Consider the following 21,093-nt stretch of genomic DNA (forward strand, 5'->3'; position numbering starts at 1 on the left):
ACAGAACAACGCTGCTGTCCCTGCTGATCTAACGGTTGGTACAGAACAACGCTGCTGTCCCTGATCTAACGGTTGGTACAGAACAACGCTGCTGTCCCTCCTGATCTAACGGTTGGTACAGAACAACGCTGCTGTCCCTCCTGATCTAACGGTTGGTACAGAACAACGCTGCTGTCCCTCCTGATCTAACGGTTGGTACAGAACAACGCTGCTGTCCCTCCTGATCTAACGGTTGGTACAGAACAATGCTGCTGTCCCTCCTGATCTAACGGTTGGTACAGAACAATGCTGCTGTCCCTCCTGATCTAACGGTTGGTACAGAACGCTGCTGACCCTCCTGATCTAACGGTTGGTACAGAACAACGCTGCTGTCCCTGATCTAACGGTTGGTACAGAACAACGCTGCTGTCCCTCCTGATCTAACGGTTGGTACAGAACAACGCTACTGTCCCTCCTGATCTAACGGTTGGTACAGAACAATGCTGCTGTCCCTCCTGATCTAACGGTTGGTACAGAACAACGCTGCTGTCCCTCCTGATCTAACGGTTGGTACAGAACAATGCTGCTGTCCCTCCTGATCTAACGGTTGGTAAAGAACAACGCTGCTGTCCCTGATCTAACGGTTGGTACAGAACAACGCTGCTATCCCTGATCTAACGGTTGGTACAGAACAACGCTGCTGTCCCTGATCTAACGGTTGGTACAGAACAACGCTGCTGTCCCTCCTGATCTAACGGTTGGTACAGAACAACGCTGCTATCCCTCCTGATCTAACGGTTGGTACAGAACAACGCTGCTGTCCCTCCTGATCTAACGGTTGGTACAGAACAACGCTGCTGTCCCTCCTGATCTAACGGTTGGTACAGAACAATGCTGCTGTCCCTCCTGATCTAACGGTTGGAACAGAACAATGCTGCTGTCCCTCCTGATCTAACGGTTGGTACAGAACAATGCTGCTGTCCTTCCTGATCTAACGGTTGGTACAGAACAACGCTGCTGTCCCTGATCTAACGGTTGGTACAGAACAACGCTGCTGTCCCTCCTGATCTAACGTTTGGTACAGAACAAACCTGCTGTCCCTCCTGATCTAACGGTTGGTATAGAACAACGCTGCTGTCCCTCCTGATCTAACGGTTGGAACAGAACAATGCTGCTGTCCCTCCTGATCTAACGGTTGGTACAGAACAATGCTGCTGTCCCTCCTGATCTAACGGTTGGTACAGAACGCTGCTGCCCCTCCTGATCTAACGGTTGGTACAGAACAACGCTGCTGTCCCTCCTGATCTAACGGTTGGTACAGAACAACGCTGCTGTCCCTCCTGATCTAACGGTTGGTACAGAACAACGCTGCTGTCCCTCCTGATCTAACGGTTGGTACAGAACAACGCTGCTGTCCTTCCTGATCTAACGGTTGGTACAGAACAACACTGCTGTCCTTCCTGATCTAACGGTTGGTACAGAACAACGCTGCTGTCCCTGCTGATCTACCGGTTGGTACAGAACTACGCTGCTGTCCCTGATCTAACGGTTGGTACAGAACAACGCTGCTGTCCCTCCTGATCTAACGGTTGGTACAGAACAATGCTGCTGTCCCTCCTGATCTAACGGTTGGAACAGAAAAATGCTGCTGTCCCTCCTGATCTAACGGTTGGTACAGAACAATGCTGCTGTCCCTCCTGATCTAACGGTTGGTACAGAACGCTGCTGTCCCTCCTGATCTAACGGTTGGTACAGAACAACGCTGCTGTCCCTGATCTAACGGTTGGTACAGAACAACGCTGCTGTCCCTCCTGATCTAACAGTTGGTACAGAACAACGCTACTGTCCCTCCTGATCTAACGGTTGGTACAGAACAATGCTGCTGTCCCTCCTGATCTAACGGTTGGTACAGAACAACGCTGCTGTCCTTCCTGATCTAACGGTTGGTACAGAACAACGCTGCTGTCCCTGCTGATCTAACGGTTGGTACAGAACAACGCTGCTGTCCCTGATCTAACGGTTGGTACAGAACAACGCTGCTGTCCCTCCTGATCTAACGGTTGGTACAGAACAACGCTGCTGTCCCTCCTGATCTAACGGTTGGTACAGAACAACGCTGCTGTCCCTCCTGATCTAACGGTTGGTACAGAACAACGCTGCTGTCCCTCCTGATCTAACGGTTGGTACAGAACAATGCTGCTGTCCCTCCTGATCTAACGGTTGGTACAGAACAATGCTGCTGTCCCTCCTGATCTAACGGTTGGTACAGAACGCTGCTGACCCTCCTGATCTAACGGTTGGTACAGAACAACGCTGCTGTCCCTGATCTAACGGTTGGTACAGAACAACGCTGCTGTCCCTCCTGATCTAACGGTTGGTACAGAACAACGCTACTGTCCCTCCTGATCTAACGGTTGGTACAGAACAATGCTGCTGTCCCTCCTGATCTAACGGTTGGTACAGAACAACGCTGCTGTCCCTCCTGATCTAACGGTTGGTACAGAACAATGCTGCTGTCCCTCCTGATCTAACGGTTGGTAAAGAACAACGCTGCTGTCCCTGATCTAACGGTTGGTACAGAACAACGCTGCTATCCCTGATCTAACGGTTGGTACAGAACAACGCTGCTGTCCCTGATCTAACGGTTGGTACAGAACAACGCTGCTGTCCCTCCTGATCTAACGGTTGGTACAGAACAACGCTGCTATCCCTCCTGATCTAACGGTTGGTACAGAACAACGCTGCTGTCCCTCCTGATCTAACGGTTGGTACAGAACAACGCTGCTGTCCCTCCTGATCTAACGGTTGGTACAGAACAATGCTGCTGTCCCTCCTGATCTAACGGTTGGAACAGAACAATGCTGCTGTCCCTCCTGATCTAACGGTTGGTACAGAACAATGCTGCTGTCCTTCCTGATCTAACGGTTGGTACAGAACAACGCTGCTGTCCCTGATCTAACGGTTGGTACAGAACAACGCTGCTGTCCCTCCTGATCTAACGTTTGGTACAGAACAACGCTGCTGTCCCTCCTGATCTAACGGTTGGTATAGAACAACGCTGCTGTCCCTCCTGATCTAACGGTTGGAACAGAACAATGCTGCTGTCCCTCCTGATCTAACGGTTGGTACAGAACAATGCTGCTGTCCCTCCTGATCTAACGGTTGGTACAGAACGCTGCTGCCCCTCCTGATCTAACGGTTGGTACAGAACAACGCTGCTGTCCCTCCTGATCTAACGGTTGGTACAGAACAACGCTGCTGTCCCTCCTGATCTAACGGTTGGTACAGAACAACGCTGCTGTCCCTCCTGATCTAACGGTTGGTACAGAACAACGCTGCTGTCCTTCCTGATCTAACGGTTGGTACAGAACAACACTGCTGTCCTTCCTGATCTAACGGTTGGTACAGAACAACGCTGCTGTCCCTGCTGATCTAACGGTTGGTACAGAACAACGCTGCTGTCCCTGATCTAACGGTTGGTACAGAACAACGCTGCTGTCCCTCCTGATCTAACGGTTGGTACAGAACAATGCTGCTGTCCCTCCTGATCTAACGGTTGGAACAGAAAAATGCTGCTGTCCCTCCTGATCTAACGGTTGGTACAGAACAATGCTGCTGTCCCTCCTGATCTAACGGTTGGTACAGAACGCTGCTGTCCCTCCTGATCTAACGGTTGGTACAGAACAACGCTGCTGTCCCTGATCTAACGGTTGGTACAGAACAACGCTGCTGTCCCTCCTGATCTAACAGTTGGTACAGAACAACGCTACTGTCCCTCCTGATCTAACGGTTGGTACAGAACAATGCTGCTGTCCCTCCTGATCTAACGGTTGGTACAGAACAACGCTGCTGTCCTTCCTGATCTAACGGTTGGTACAGAACAACGCTGCTGTCCCTGCTGATCTAACGGTTGGTACAGAACAACGCTGCTGTCCCTGATCTAACGGTTGGTACAGAACAACGCTGCTGTCCCTCCTGATCTAACGGTTGGTACAGAACAATGCTGCTGTCCCTCCTGATCTAACGGTTGGAACAGAACAATGCTGCTGTCCCTCCTGATCTAACGGTTGGTACAGAACAATGCTGCTGTCCCTCCTGATCTAACGGTTGGTACAGAACGCTGCTGTCCCTCCTGATCTAACGGTTGGTACAGAACAACGCTGCTGTCCCTGATCTAACGGTTGGTACAGAACAACGCTGCTGTCCCTCCTGATCTAACGGTTGGTACAGAACAACGCTACTGTCCCTCCTGATCTAACGGTTGGTACAGAACAATGCTGCTGTCCCTCCTGATCTAACGGTTGGTACAGAACAACGCTGCTGTCCCTCCTGATCTAACGGTTGGTACAGAACAATGCTGCTGTCCCTCCTGATCTAACGGTTGGTAAAGAACAACGCTGCTGTCCCTGATCTAACGGTTGGTACAGAACAACGCTGCTATCCCTGATCTAACGGTTGGTACAGAACAACGCTGCTGTCCCTGATCTAACGGCTGGTACAGAACAACGCTGCTGTCCTTCCTGATCTAACGGTTGGTACAGAACAACGCTGCTGTCCCTGCTGATCTAACGGTTGGTACAGAACAACGCTGCTGTCCCTGATCTAACGGTTGGTACAGAACAACGCTGCTGTCCCTCCTGATCTAACGGTTGGTACAGAACAACGCTGCTGTCCCTCCTGATCTAACGGTTGGTACAGAACAACGCTGCTGTCCCTCCTGATCTAACGGTTGGTACAGAACAACGCTGCTGTCCCTCCTGATCTAACGGTTGGTACAGAACAATGCTGCTGTCCCTCCTGATCTAACGGTTGGTACAGAACAATGCTGCTGTCCCTCCTGATCTAACGGTTGGTACAGAACGCTGCTGACCCTCCTGATCTAACGGTTGGTACAGAACAACGCTGCTGTCCCTGATCTAACGGTTGGTACAGAACAACGCTGCTGTCCCTCCTGATCTAACGGTTGGTACAGAACAACGCTACTGTCCCTCCTGATCTAACGGTTGGTACAGAACAATGCTGCTGTCCCTCCTGATCTAACGGTTGGTACAGAACAACGCTGCTGTCCCTCCTGATCTAACGGTTGGTACAGAACAATGCTGCTGTCCCTCCTGATCTAACGGTTGGTAAAGAACAACGCTGCTGTCCCTGATCTAACGGTTGGTACAGAACAACGCTGCTATCCCTGATCTAACGGTTGGTACAGAACAACGCTGCTGTCCTAACTGATCTAACGGTTGGTACAGAACAACGCTGCTGTCCCTGCTGATCTAACGGTTGGTACAGAACAACGCTGCTGTCCCTGCTGATCTAACGGTTGGTACAGAACAACGCTGCTGTCCCTGATCTAACGGTTGGTACAGAACAACGCTGCTGTCCCTCCTGATCTAACGTTTGGTACAGAACAATGCTGCTGTCCCTCCTGATCTAACGGTTGGTACAGAACAACGCTGCTGTCCCTCCTGATCTAACGGTTGGAACAGAACAATGCTGCTGTCCCTCCTGATCTAACGGTTGGTACAGAACAATGCTGCTGTCCCTCCTGATCTAACGGTTGGTACAGAACGCTGCTGCCCCTCCTGATCTAACGGTTGGTACAGAACAACGCTGCTGTCCCTCCTGATCTAACGGTTGGTACAGAACAACGCTGCTGTCCCTCCTGATCTAACGGTTGGTACAGAACAACGCTGCTGTCCCTCCTGATCTAACGGTTGGTACAGAACAACGCTGCTGTCCTTCCTGATCTAACGGTTGGTACAGAACAACGCTGCTGTCCTTCCTGATCTAACGGTTGGTACAGAACAACGCTGCTGTCCCTGCTGATCTAACGGTTGGTACAGAACAACGCTGCTGTCCCTGATCTAACGGTTGGTACAGAACAACGCTGCTGTCCCTCCTGATCTAACGGTTGGTACAGAACAATGCTGCTGTCCCTCCTGATCTAACGGTTGGAACAGAACAATGCTGCTGTCCCTCCTGATCTAACGGTTGGTACAGAACAATGCTGCTGTCCCTCCTGATCTAACGGTTGGTACAGAACGCTGCTGTCCCTCCTGATCTAACGGTTGGTACAGAACAACGCTGCTGTCCCTTATCTAACGGTTGGTACAGAACAACGCTGCTGTCCCTCCTGATCTAACAGTTGGTACAGAACAACGCTACTGTCCCTCCTGATCTAACGGTTGGTACAGAACAATGCTGCTGTCCCTCCTGATCTAACGGTTGGTACAGAACAACGCTGCTGTCCCTCCTGATCTAACGGTTGGTACAGAACAATGCTGCTGTCCCTCCTGATCTAACGGTTGGTAAAGAACAATGCTGCTGTCCCTGATCTAACGGTTGGTACAGAACAACGCTGCTATCCCTGATCTAACGGTTGGTACAGAACAACGCTGCAGTCCCTGATCTAACGGTTGGTACAGAACAACGCTGCTGTCCTTCCTGATCTAACGGTTGGTACAGAACAACGCTGCTGTCCCTGCTGATCTAACGGTTGGTACAGAACAACGCTGCTGTCCCTGATCTAACGGTTGGTACAGAACAACGCTGCTGTCCCTCCTGATCTAACGGTTGGTACAGAACAACGCTGCTGTCCCTCCTGATCTAACGGTTGGTACAGAACAACGCTGCTGTCCCTCCTGATCTAACGGTTGGTACAGAACAATGCTGCTGTCCCTCCTGATCTAACGGTTGGAACAGAACAATGCTGCTGTCCCTCCTGATCTAACGGTTGGTACAGAACAATGCTGCTGTCCCTCCTGATCTAACGGTTGGTACAGAACAACGCTGCTGTCCCTGATCTAACGGTTGGTACAGAACAACGCTGCTGTCCCTCCTGATCTAACGTTTGGTACAGAACAACGCTGCTGTCCCTCCTGATCTAACGGTTGGTACAGAACAACGCTGCTGTCCCTCCTGATCTAACGGTTGGTACAGAACAATGCTGCTGTCCCTCCTGATCTAACGGTTGGTACAGAACAATGCTGCTGTCCCTCCTGATCTAACGGTTGGTACAGAACGCTGCTGTCCCTCCTGATCTAACGGTTGGTACAGAACAACGCTGCTGTCCCTGATCTAACGGTTGGTACAGAACAACGCTGCTGTCCCTCCTGATCTAACGGTTGGTACAGAACAACGCTACTGTCCCTCCTGATCTAACGGTTGGTACAGAACAATGCTGCTCTCCCTCCTGATCTAACGGTTGGTACAGAACAACGCTGCTGTCCCTCCTGATCTAACGGTTGGTACAGAACAATGCTGCTGTCCCTCCTGATCTAACGGTTGGTAAAGAACAACGCTGCTGTCCCTGATCTAACGGTTGGTACAGAACAACGCTGCTATCCCTGATCTAACGGTTGGTACAGAACAACGCTGCTGTCCTTCCTGATCTAACGGTTGGTACAGAACAACGCTGCTGTCCCTGCTGATCTAACGGTTGGTACAGAACAACGCTGCTGTCCCTCCTGATCTAACGGTTGGTACAGAACAATGCTGCTGTCCCTCCTGATCTAACGGTTGGAACAGAACAATGCTGCTGTCCCTCCTGATCTAACGGTTGGTACAGAACAATGCTGCTGTCCCTCCTGATCTAACGGTTGGTACAGAACAACGCTGCTGTCCCTGATCTAACGGTTGGTACAGAACAACGCTGCTGTCCCTCCTGATCTAACGTTTGGTACAGAACAACGCTGCTGTCCCTCCTGATCTAACGGTTGGTACAGAACAACGCTGCTGTCCCTCCTGATCTAACGGTTGGTACAGAACAATGCTGCTGTCCCTGATCTAACGGTTGGTACAGAACAACGCTGCTGTCCCTCCTGATCTAACGTTTGGTACAGAACAACGCTGCTGTCCCTCCTGATCTAACGGTTGGTACAGAACAACGCTGCTGTCCCTCCTGATCTAACGGTTGGTACAGAACAATGCTGCTGTCCCTCCTGATCTAACGGTTGGTACAGAACGCTGCTGCCCCTCCTGATCTAACGGTTGGTACAGAACAACGCTGCTGTCCCTCCTGATCTAACGGTTGGTACAGAACAACGCTGCTGTCCCTCCTGATCTAACGGTTGGTACAGAACAACGCTGCTGTCCTTCCTGATCTAACGGTTGGTACAGAACAACGCTGCTGTCCTTCCTGATCTAACGGTTGGTACAGAACAACGCTGCTGTCCCTGCTGATCTAACGGTTGGTACAGAACAACGCTGCTGTCCCTCCTGATCTAACGGTTGGTACAGAACAACGCTGCTGTCCCTCCTGATCTAACGGTTGGTACAGAACAACGCTGCTGTCCCTCCTGATCTAACGGTTGGTACAGAACAACGCTGCTGTCCTTCCTGATCTAACGGTTGGTACAGAACAACGCTGCTGTCCTTCCTGATCTAACGGTTGGTACAGAACAACGCTGCTGTCCTTCCTGATCTAACGGTTGGTACAGAACAACGCTGCTGTCCCTGCTGATCTAACGGTTGGTACAGAACAACGCTGCTGTCCCTGATCTAACGGTTGGTACAGAACAATGCTGCTGTCCCTGATCTAACGGTTGGTACAGAACAACGCTGCTGTCCCTCCTGATCTAACGTTTGGTACAGAACAACGCTGCTGTCCCTCCTGATCTAACGGTTGGTACAGAACAACGCTGCTGTCCTTCCTGATCTAACGGTTGGTACAGAACAACGCTGCTGTCCTTCCTGATCTAACGGTTGGTACAGAACAACGCTGCTGTCCTTCCTGATCTAACGGTTGGTACAGAACAACGCTGCTGTCCTTCCTGATCTAACGGTTGGTACAGAACAACGCTGCTGTCCCTGCTGATCTAACGGTTGGTACAGAACAACGCTGCTGTCCCTCCTGATCTAACGGTTGGTACAGAACAACGCTGCTGTCCCTCCTGATCTAACGGTTGGTACAGAACAACGCTGCTGTCCCTCCTGATCTAACGGTTGGTACAGAACAACGCTGCTGTCCTTCCTGATCTAACGGTTGGTACAGAACAACGCTGCTGTCCTTCCTGATCTAACGGTTGGTACAGAACAACGCTGCTGTCCTTCCTGATCTAACGGTTGGTACAGAACAACGCTGCTGTCCCTGCTGATCTAACGGTTGGTACAGAACAACGCTGCTGTCCCTGATCTAACGGTTGGTACAGAACAATGCTGCTGTCCCTGATCTAACGGTTGGTACAGAACAACGCTGCTGTCCCTCCTGATCTAACGTTTGGTACAGAACAACGCTGCTGTCCCTCCTGATCTAACGGTTGGTACAGAACAACGCTGCTGTCCTTCCTGATCTAACGGTTGGTACAGAACAACGCTGCTGTCCTTCCTGATCTAACGGTTGGTACAGAACAACGCTGCTGTCCTTCCTGATCTAACGGTTGGTACAGAACAACGCTGCTGTCCCTGCTGATCTAACGGTTGGTACAGAACAACGCTGCTGTCCCTGATCTAACGGTTGGTACAGAACAACGCTGCTGTCCCTCCTGATCTAACGGTTGGTACAGAACAACGCTGCTGTCCCTGATCTAACGGTTGGTACAGAACAACGCTGCTGTCCCTCCTGATCTAACGTTTGGTACAGAACAACGCTGCTGTCCCTCCTGATCTAACGGTTGGTACAGAACAACGCTGCTGTCCCTCCTGATCTAACGGTTGGTACAGAACAATGCTGCTGTCCCTCCTGATCTAACGGTTGGTACAGAACGCTGCTGCCCCTCCTGATCTAACGGTTGGTACAGAACAACGCTGCTGTCCCTCCTGATCTAACGGTTGGTACAGAACAACGCTGCTGTCCCTCCTGATCTAACGGTTGGTACAGAACAACGCTGCTGTCCTTCCTGATCTAACGGTTGGTACAGAACAACGCTGCTGTCCTTCCTGATCTAACGGTTGGTACAGAACAACGCTGCTGTCCCTGCTGATCTAACGGTTGGTACAGAACAACGCTGCTGTCCCTCCTGATCTAACGGTTGGTACAGAACAACGCTGCTGTCCCTCCTGATCTAACGGTTGGTACAGAACAACGCTGCTGTCCCTCCTGATCTAACGGTTGGTACAGAACAACGCTGCTGTCCTTCCTGATCTAACGGTTGGTACAGAACAACGCTGCTGTCCTTCCTGATCTAACGGTTGGTACAGAACAACGCTGCTGTCCTTCCTGATCTAACGGTTGGTACAGAACAACGCTGCTGTCCCTGCTGATCTAACGGTTGGTACAGAACAACGCTGCTGTCCCTGATCTAACGGTTGGTACAGAACAACGCTGCTGTCCCTCCTGATCTAACGGTTGGTACAGAACAATGCTGCTGTCCCTCCTGATCTAACGGTTGGAACAGAACAATGCTGCTGTCCCTCCTGATCTAACGGTTGGTACAGAACAACGCTGCTGTCCCTGCTGATCTAACGGTTGGTACAGAACAACGCTGCTGTCCCTCCTGATCTAACGGTTGGTACAGAACAACGCTGCTGTCCCTCCTGATCTAACGGTTGGTACAGAACAACGCTGCTGTCCCTCCTGATCTAACGGTTGGTACAGAACAACGCTGCTGTCCTTCCTGATCTAACGGTTGGTACAGAACAACGCTGCTGTCCTTCCTGATCTAACGGTTGGTACAGAACAACGCTGCTGTCCTTCCTGATCTAACGGTTGGTACAGAACAACGCTGCTGTCCCTGCTGATCTAACGGTTGGTACAGAACAACGCTGCTGTCCCTGATCTAACGGTTGGTACAGAACAACGCTGCTGTCCCTCCTGATCTAACGGTTGGTACAGAACAATGCTGCTGTCCCTGATCTAACGGTTGGTACAGAACAACGCTGCTGTCCCTCCTGATCTAACGTTTGGTACAGAACAACGCTGCTGTCCCTCCTGATCTAACGGTTGGTACAGAACAACGCTGCTGTCCTTCCTGATCTAACGGTTGGTACAGAACAACGCTGCTGTCCTTCCTGATCTAACGGTTGGTACAGAACAACGCTGCTGTCCTTCCTGATCTAACGGTTGGTACAGAACAACGCTGCTGTCCCTGCTGATCTAACGGTTGGTACAGAACAACGCTGCTGTCCCTGATCTAACGGTTGGTACAGAACAACGCTGCTGTCCCTCCTGATCTAACGGTTGGTACAGAACAACGCTGCTGTCCCTGATCTAACGGTTGGTACAGAACAACGCTGCTGTCCCTCCTGATCTAACGTTTGGTACAGAACAACGCTGCTGTCCCTCCTGATCTAACGGTTGGTACAGAACAACGCTGCTGTCCCTCCTGATCTAACGGTTGGTACAGAACAATGCTGCGATCCCTCCTGATCTAACGGTTGGTACAGAACGCTGCTGCCCCTCCTGATCTAACGGTTGGTACAGAACAACGCTGCTGTCCCTCCTGATCTAACGGTTGGTACAGAACAACGCTGCTGTCCCTCCTGATCTAACGGTTGGTACAGAACAACGCTGCTGTCCTTCCTGATCTAACGGTTGGTACAGAACAACGCTGCTGTCCTTCCTGATCTAACGGTTGGTACAGAACAACGCTGCTGTCCCTGCTGATCTAACGGTTGGTACAGAACAACGCTGCTGTCCCTCCTGATCTAACGGTTGGTACAGAACAACGCTGCTGTCCCTCCTGATCTAACGGTTGGTACAGAACAACGCTGCTGTCCCTCCTGATCTAACGGTTGGTACAGAACAACGCTGCTGTCCTTCCTGATCTAACGGTTGGTACAGAACAACGCTGCTGTCCTTCCTGATCTAACGGTTGGTACAGAACAACGCTGCTGTCCTTCCTGATCTAACGGTTGGTACAGAACAACGCTGCTGTCCCTGCTGATCTAACGGTTGGTACAGAACAATGCTGCTGTCCCTCCTGATCTAACGGTTGGAACAGAACAATGCTGCTGTCCCTCCTGATCTAACGGTTGGTACAGAACAATGCTGCTGTCCCTCCTGATCTAACGGTTGGTACAGAACGCTGCTGTCCCTCCTGATCTAACGGTTGGTACAGAACAACGCTGCTGTCCCTGATCTAACGGTTGGTACAGAACAACGCTGCTGTCCCTCCTGATCTAACGGTTGGTACAGAACAACGCTGCTGTCCCTGCTGATCTAACGGTTGGTACAGAACAACGCTGCTGTCCCTGATCTAACGGTTGGTACAGAACAACGCTGCTGTCCCTCCTGATCTAACGGTTGGAACAGAACAATGCTGCTGTCCCTCCTGATCTAACGGTTGGTACAGAACAATGCTGCTGTCCCTCCTGATCTAACGGTTGGTACAGAACGCTGCTGTCCCTCCTGATCTAACGGTTGGTACAGAACAACGCTGCTGTCCCTGATCTAACGGTTGGTACAGAACAACGCTGCTGTCCCTCCTGATCTAACGGTTGGTACAGAACAACGCTACTGTCCCTCCTGATCTAACGGTTGGTACAGAACAATGCTGCTGTCCCTCCTGATCTAACGGTTGGTACAGAACAACGCTGCTGTCCCTCCTGATCTAACGGTTGGTACAGAACAATGCTGCTGTCCCTCCTGATCTAACGGTTGGTAAAGAACAATGCTGCTGTCCCTGATCTAACGGTTGGTACAGAACAACGCTGCTATCCCTGATCTAACGGTTGGTACAGAACAACGCTGCTGTCCCTGATCTAACGGTTGGTACAGAACAACGCTGCTGTCCTTCCTGATCTAACGGTTGGTACAGAACAACGCTGCTGTCCCTGCTGATCTAACGGTTGGTACAGAACAACGCTGCTGTCCCTGATCTAACGGTTGGTACAGAACAACGCTGCTGTCCCTCCTGATCTAACGTTTGGTACAGAACAACGCTGCTGTCCCTCCTGATCTAACGGTTGGTACAGAACAACGCTGCTGTCCCTGCTGATCTAACGGTTGGTACAGAACAACGCTGCTGTCCCTGATCTAACGGTTGGTACAGAACAACGCTGCTGTCCCTCCTGATCTAACGTTTGGTACAGAACAACGCTGCTGTCCCTCCTGATCTAACGGTTGGTACAGAACAACGCTGCTGTCCCTCCTGATCTAACGGTTGGTACAGAACAATGCTGCTGTCCCTCCTGATCTAACGGTTGGTACAGAACGCTGCTGCCCCTCCTGATCTAACGGTTGGTACAGAACAACGCTGCTGTCCCTCCTGATCTAACGGTTGGTACAGAACAACGCTGCTGTCCCTCCTGATCTAACGGTTGGTACAGAACAACGCTGCTGTCCTTCCTGATCTAACGGTTGGTACAGAACAACGCTGCTGTCCTTCCTGATCTAACGGTTGGTACAGAACAACGCTGCTGTCCCTGCTGATCTAACGGTTGGTACAGAACAACGCTGCTGTCCCTCCTGATCTAACGGTTGGTACAGAACAACGCTGCTGTCCCTCCTGATCTAACGGTTGGTACAGAACAACGCTGCTGTCCCTCCTGATCTAACGGTTGGTACAGAACAACGCTGCTGTCCTTCCTGATCTAACGGTTGGTACAGAACAACGCTGCTGTCCTTCCTGATCTAACGGTTGGTACAGAACAACGCTGCTGTCCTTCCTGATCTAACGGTTGGTACAGAACAACGCTGCTGTCCCTGCTGATCTAACGGTTGGTACAGAACAACGCTGCTGTCCCTGATCTAACGGTTGGTACAGAACAACGCTGCTGTCCCTCCTGATCTAACGGTTGGTACAGAACAATGCTGCTGTCCCTCCTGATCTAACGGTTGGAACAGAACAATGCTGCTGTCCCTCCTGATCTAACGGTTGGTACAGAACAATGCTGCTGTCCCTCCTGATCTAACGGTTGGTACAGAACGCTGCTGTCCCTCCTGATCTAACGGTTGGTACAGAACAACGCTGCTGTCCCTGATCTAACGGTTGGTACAGAACAACGCTGCTGTCCCTCCTGATCTAACGGTTGGTACAGAACAACGCTGCTGTCCCTGCTGATCTAACGGTTGGTACAGAACAACGCTGCTGTCCCTGATCTAACGGTTGGTACAGAACAACGCTGCTGTCCCTCCTGATCTAACGGTTGGTACAGAACAATGCTGCTGTCCCTCCTGATCTAACGGTTGGAACAGAACAATGCTGCTGTCCCTCCTGATCTAACGGTTGGTACAGAACAATGCTGCTGTCCCTCCTGATCTAACGGTTGGTACAGAACGCTGCTGTCCCTCCTGATCTAACGGTTGGTACAGAACAACGCTGCTGTCCCTGATCTAACGGTTGGTACAGAACAACGCTGCTGTCCCTCCTGATCTAACGGTTGGTACAGAACAACGCTACTGTCCCTCCTGATCTAACGGTTGGTACAGAACAATGCTGCTGTCCCTCCTGATCTAACGGTTGGTACAGAACAACGCTGCTGTCCCTCCTGATCTAACGGTTGGTACAGAACAATGCTGCTGTCCCTCCTGATCTAACGGTTGGTAAAGAACAATGCTGCTGTCCCTGATCTAACGGTTGGTACAGAACAACGCTGCTATCCCTGATCTAACGGTTGGTACAGAACAACGCTGCTGTCCCTGATCTAACGGTTGGTACAGAACAACGCTGCTGTCCTTCCTGATCTAACGGTTGGTACAGAACAACGCTGCTGTCCCTGCTGATCTAACGGTTGGTACAGAACAACGCTGCTGTCCCTGATCTAACGGTTGGTACAGAACAACGCTGCTGTCCCTCCTGATCTAACGGTTGGTACAGAACAACGCTGCTGTCCCTCCTGATCTAACGGTTGGTACAGAACAACGCTGCTGTCCCTCCTGATCTAACGGTTGGTACAGAACAACGCTGCTGTCCCTCCTGATCTAACGGTTGGTACAGAACAATGCTGCTGTCCCTCCTGATCTAACGGTTGGAACAGAACAATGCTGCTGTCCCTCCTGATCTAACGGTTGGTACAGAACAATGCTGCTGTCCCTCCTGATCTAACGGTTGGTACAGAACGCTGCTGTCCCTCCTGATCTAACGGTTGGTACAGAACAACGCTGCTGTCCCTGATCTAACGGTTGGTACAGAACAACGCTGCTGTCCCTCCTGATCTAACGGTTGGTACAGAACAACGCTACTGTCCCTCCTGATCTAACGGTTGGTACAGAACAATGCTGCTGTCCCTCCTGATCTAACGGTTGGTACAGAACAACGCTGCTGTCCCTCCTGATCTAACGGTTGGTACAGAACAATGCTGCTGTCCCTCCTGATCTAACGGTTGGTAAAGAACAATGCTGCTGTCCCTGATCTAACGGTTGGTACAGAACAACGCTGCTATCCCTGATCTAACGGTTGGTACAGAACAACGCTGCTGTCCCTGATCTAACGGTTGGTACAGAACAACGCTGCTGTCCTTCCTGATCTAACGGTTGGTACAGAACAACGCTGCTGTCCCTGCTGATCTAACGGTTGGTACAGAACAACGCTGCTGTCCCTGATCTAACGGTTGGTACAGAACAACGCTGCTGTCCCTCCTGATCTAACGGTTGGTACAGAACAACGCTGCTGTCCCTCCTGATCTAACGGTTGGTACAGAACAACGCTGCTGTCCCTCCTGATCTAACGGTTGGTACAGAACAACGCTGCTGTCCCTCCTGATCTAACGGTTGGTACAGAACAATGCTGCTGTCCCTCCTGATCTAACGGTTGGAACAGAACAATGCTGCTGTCCCTCCTGATCTAACGGTTGGTACAGAACAACGCTGCTGTCCCTCCTGATCTAACGGTTGGTACAGAACAACGCTGCTGTCCCTGATCTAACGGTTGGTACAGAACAACGCTGCTGTCCCTCCTGATCTAACGGTTGGTACAGAACAACGCTGCTGTCCCTCCTGATCTAACGGTTGGTACAGAACAATGCTTCTGTCCCTCCTGATCTAACGGTTGGTACAGAACAATGCTGCTGTCCCTCCTGTCCCGAAGCCACTCCTGTGTTGCCTTTGCTGTGTGCTTAGGGTTGTTGTCCTGTTGGAAGGTGAACCTTCAACCCAGTCTGAGGTCCTGAGCACTCTGGAGCAAGTTTTCATCAAGGATCTCTCTGTACTTTGCTCCGTTCAGCTTTCCCCGCGATCCTGACTAGTCTCCCAGTCCCTGCTGCTGAAAAACATCCCCACAGACTGATGCTGCCACCACCATGCTTCACCATAGGGATTGCGCCAGGTTTCCTCCAAACGTGACACTTGACATTCAGGCCAAAGAGTTCAATCTTGGTTTCATCAGACCAGAGAATCTTGTTTCTCATGGTCTGAGAGTCCTTTAGGTGCCTTTTGGCAAACTCAAAGCAGTGCCTTTTACTGAGGAGTGGCTTCCGTCTGGCCGCTCTACCATAAAGGTCTGATTGGTGAAGTGTTGCAGAGATGGTTGTCCTTCTGGAAGGTTCTCCCATTTCCACAGAGGAACTCTGGAGCTGTCAGAGTGACCATCAGGTTATTGGTCACCTCCCTGACCAAGGCCCTTCTCCCCGATTGTTTGGCAGAGGGGCCAGCTCTAGTAAGAGTCTTGGTGGTTCCAAACTTCTTCCATTTAAGAATGATGGAGGTCACAGTGTTCTTGGGGACCTTCAATGCTGCAGAAATGTTTTGGTACCCTTCTCCAGATTTGTGCCTCCACACAATCCTGTCTTGGAGCTCTAAGGACAATTCCTTGGTTTTTGCTCTGACATGCACTGTCAACTATGGGACCTTATATAGACAGGTGTGTGCCTCTCCAAATCATGTCCAATCAATTGAATTTACAACAGGTGGACTCCAATCAAGTTGGAGAAACATCTCAAGGATGATCAATGGAAACAGGATGCACCTGAGCTCAATTTCGAGTTTCATAGCAAAGGGTCTGAATACTTATGTAAAAACCTTGACGCGTGACATACCTCATCAGGTTGACGCGTGACATACCTCATCAGGTGGACGCGTGACATACCTCATCAGGTGGACACGTGACATACCTCATCAGGTTGAAACGTGACATACCTCATCAGGTTGACACGTGACATACCTCATCAGGTTGACACGTGACATACCTCATCAGGTTGACACGTGACATACCTCATCAGGTTGACACGTGACATACCTCATCAGGTTGACGCGTGACATACCTCATCAGGTTGACGCGTGACATACCTCATCAGGTTGACGCATGACATACCTCATCAGGTTGACGCGTGACATACCTCATCAGGTTAACGCGTGACATACCTCATCAGGTTAACACGTGACATACCTCATCAGGTTGACACATACCTCATCAGGTTAACACGTGACATACCTCATCAGGTTAACGCGTGACATACCTCATCAGGTTAACGCGTGACATACCTCATCAGGTTAACACGTGACATACCTCATCAGGTTGACACATACCTCATCAGGTTGACACATACCTCATCAGGTTGACACATACCTCATCCGGTTAACACGTGACATACCTCATCAGGTTAACGCGTGACATACCTCATCAGGTTGACGCGTGACATACCTGATCAGGTTGACACGTGACATACCTCATCAGGTTGACACGTGACATACCTCATCAGGTGGACACGTGACATACCTCCTCAGGTTGACACGTGACACACCTCCTCAGGTTGACACGTGACACACCTCCTCAGGTTGACACGTGACACACCTCCTCAGGTTGACACGTGACACACCTCAGGTTGACACGTGACATACCTCATCAGGTTGACACGTGACATACCTCATCAGGTTGACACGTGACATACCTCATCAGGTTGACACGTGACATACCTCATCAGGTTGACACATACCTCATCAGGTTGACACATACCTCATCAGGTTGACACATACCTCATCAGGTTAACACGTGACATACCTCATCAGGTGAACACGTGACATACCTCATCAGGTGAACACGTGACATACCTCATCAGGTGAACACGTGACATACCTCATCAGGTGAACACGTGACATACCTCATCAGGTTGACACGTGACATACCTCATCAGGTTGACACGTGACATACCTCATCAGGTTGACACATACCTCATCAGGTTGACACATACCTCATCAGGTTGACACATACCTCATCAGGTTAACACGTGACATACCTCATCAGGTGAACACGTGACATACCTCATCAGGTGAACACGTGACATACCTCATCAGGTGAACACGTGACATACCTCATCAGGTGAACACGTGACATACCTCATCAGGTTGACACGTGACATACCTCATCAGGTTGACACGTGACATACCTCATCAGGTTGACACGTGACATACCTCATCAGGTTGACACGTGACATACCTCATCAGGTTGACACGTGACATACCTCATCAGGTTGACACGTGACATACCTCATCAGGTTAACGCGTGACATACCTCATCAGGTTAACGCGTGACGTACCTCATCAGGTTGACACGTACCTCATCAGGTTGACACATACCTCATCAGGTTGACACATACCTCATCAGGTTAACACGTGACATACCTCATCAGGTTGACACGTACCTCATCAGGTTGACACATACCTCATCAGGTTAACACGTGACATACCTCATTAGGTTAACGCGTGACATACCTAATCAGGTTAACGCGTGACATACCTCATCAGGTTAACGCGTGACATACCTCATCAGGTTAACGCGTGACAAACCTCATCAGGTTGACGCGTGACAAACCTCATCAGGTTGACGCGTGACATACCTCATCAGGTTGACGCGTGACATACCTCATCAGGTTGACGCGTGACATACCTCATCAGGTTGACGCGTGACATACCTCATCAGGTTGACACGTGACATACCTCATCAGGTTGACACGTGACATACCTCATCAGGTGAACACGTGACATACCTCATTAGGTGAACACGTGACATACCTCATCAGGTTGACACGTGACATACCTCATCCGGTTGACGCGTGACATACCTCATCAGGTTGACGCGTGACATACCTCATCAGGTTGACGCGTGACATACCTCATCAGGTTGACGCATGACATACCTCATCAGGTTGACGCATGACATACCTCATCAGGTTGACGCGTGACATACCTCATCAGGTTAACGCGTGACATACCTCATCAGGTTAACACGTGACATACCTCATCAGGTTGACACATACCTCATCAGGTTAACGCGTGACATACCTCATCAGGTTAACGCGTGACATACCTCATCAGGTTAACGCGTGACATACCTCATCAGGTTAACACGTGACATACCTCATCAGGTTGTAACATACCTCATCAGGTTGACACATACCTCATCAGGTTGACACATACCTCATCCGGTTAACACGTGACATACCTCATCAGGTTAACGCGTGACATACCTCATCAGGTTGACGCGTGACATACCTGATCAGGTTGACACGTGACATACCTCATCAGGTTGACACGTGACATACCTCATCAGGTGGACACGTGACATACCTCCTCAGGTTGACACGTGACACACCTCCTCAGGTTGACACGTGACACACCTCCTCAGGTTGACACGTGACACACCTCCTCAGGTTGACACGTGACACACCTCAGGTTGACACGTGACATACCTCATCAGGTTGACACGTGACATACCTCATCAGGTTGACACGTGACATACCTCATCAGGTTGACACGTGACATACCTCATCAGGTTGACACATACCTCATCAGGTTGACACATACCTCATCAGGTTAACACGTGACATACCTCATCAGGTGAACACGTGACATACCTCATCAGGTGAACACGTGACATACCTCATCAGGTGAACACGTGACATACCTCATCAGGTTGACACGTGACATACCTCATCAGGTTGACACGTGACATACCTCATCAGGTTGACACGTGACATACCTCATCAGGTTGACACGTGACATACCTCATCAGGTTGACACGTGACATACCTCATCAGGTTGACACGTGACATACCTCATCAGGTTAACGCGTGACATACCTCATCAGGTTAACGCGTGACGTACCTCATCAGGTTGACACGTACCTCATCAGGTTGACACATACCTCATCAGGTTGACACATACCTCATCAGGTTAACACGTGACATACCTCATCAGGTTGACACGTACCTCATCAGGTTGACACATACCTCATCAGGTTAACACGTGACATACCTCATTAGGTTAACGCGTGACATACCTAATCAGGTTAACGCGTGACATACCTCATCAGGTTGACGCGTGACATACCTCATCAGGTTGACGCGTGACATACCTCATCAGGTTGACACGTGACATACCTCATCAGGTTGACACGTGACATACCTTATCAGGTGAACACGTGACATACCTCATTAGGTGAACACGTGACATACCTCATCAGGTTGACACGTGACATACCTCATCCGGTTGACACGTGACATACCTCATCAGGTTGACACGTGACATACCTCATCAGGTTGACACGTGACATACCTCATCAGGTTAACACGTGACATACCTCATCAGGTTAACACGTGACATACCTCATCAGGTTGACACGTGACATACCTCATCAGGTTGACACGTGACATACCTCATCAGGTTGACACGTGACATACCTCATCAGGTTAACACGTGACATACCTCATCAGGTTAACACGTGACATACATTGTGCACTTGTCTCATTTACTTGCTAAAATACACTCTGAACAAAACATTAGGAACACCTACTCTTTCTATGACAGACTGACCAGGTGAATCCAGGTGAAAGATAGGATCCCTTATTGACGTGTAGATGAAGAGGAGGAGGTTAAAGAAGGATTTTTAAGCCTTGAGACAACTGAGACATGGATTTATTATGTATGAATGGACACGAAAAACTGTCTCAGAACGGGGTATGGTAGTAGGTGCCAGGCGCACCGGTGAGTGTCAGGAACTGCAACGCTGCTGGGTCTTTTTCACGCTCAAGTGTTTACCGTGTGAATCAAGAATGATACAGTACAGTATTCAGTACAAACTCAGAACGTACGCTCTGACTGGTCTGTGTGTGTGTGGTGCGTGTACACGTACCCTGTCTGAGAGGTCTGGGTTGGCATGGATACTACACAGGTATTGGACCACATCCACGTTGCCATAGCGAGCTGCCACGTGGAGGGCTGTCTCTCCACTCTGTAACAGCAACACAGCATCAACACGGGTCATTACTCCTCCAAAAAGCACCAGATCGACCCCCACCATGTCAGAT

General features: G+C 50.4%; 1 protein-coding gene across 1 annotated transcript in view; it reads right to left on the minus strand.

Moving 5' to 3' along the window:
- The window catches only part of LOC139405149 (death-associated protein kinase 1-like), a 159,985-nt gene that overhangs the window by 113,048 nt on the left and 25,844 nt on the right, over positions 1-21,093 (minus strand). The window contains exon 11 of the mRNA XM_071147569.1: positions 20,919-21,017. Within this exon, the coding sequence (XP_071003670.1) occupies positions 20,919-21,017 (99 nt within the window). The remainder of the gene's footprint in view (positions 1-20,918; positions 21,018-21,093) is intronic.

This window comes from Oncorhynchus clarkii, unplaced genomic scaffold (assembly GCF_045791955.1).
Source record: "Oncorhynchus clarkii lewisi isolate Uvic-CL-2024 unplaced genomic scaffold, UVic_Ocla_1.0 unplaced_contig_9975_pilon_pilon, whole genome shotgun sequence".
Taxonomy (NCBI): Eukaryota; Metazoa; Chordata; class Actinopteri; order Salmoniformes; family Salmonidae; genus Oncorhynchus; species Oncorhynchus clarkii.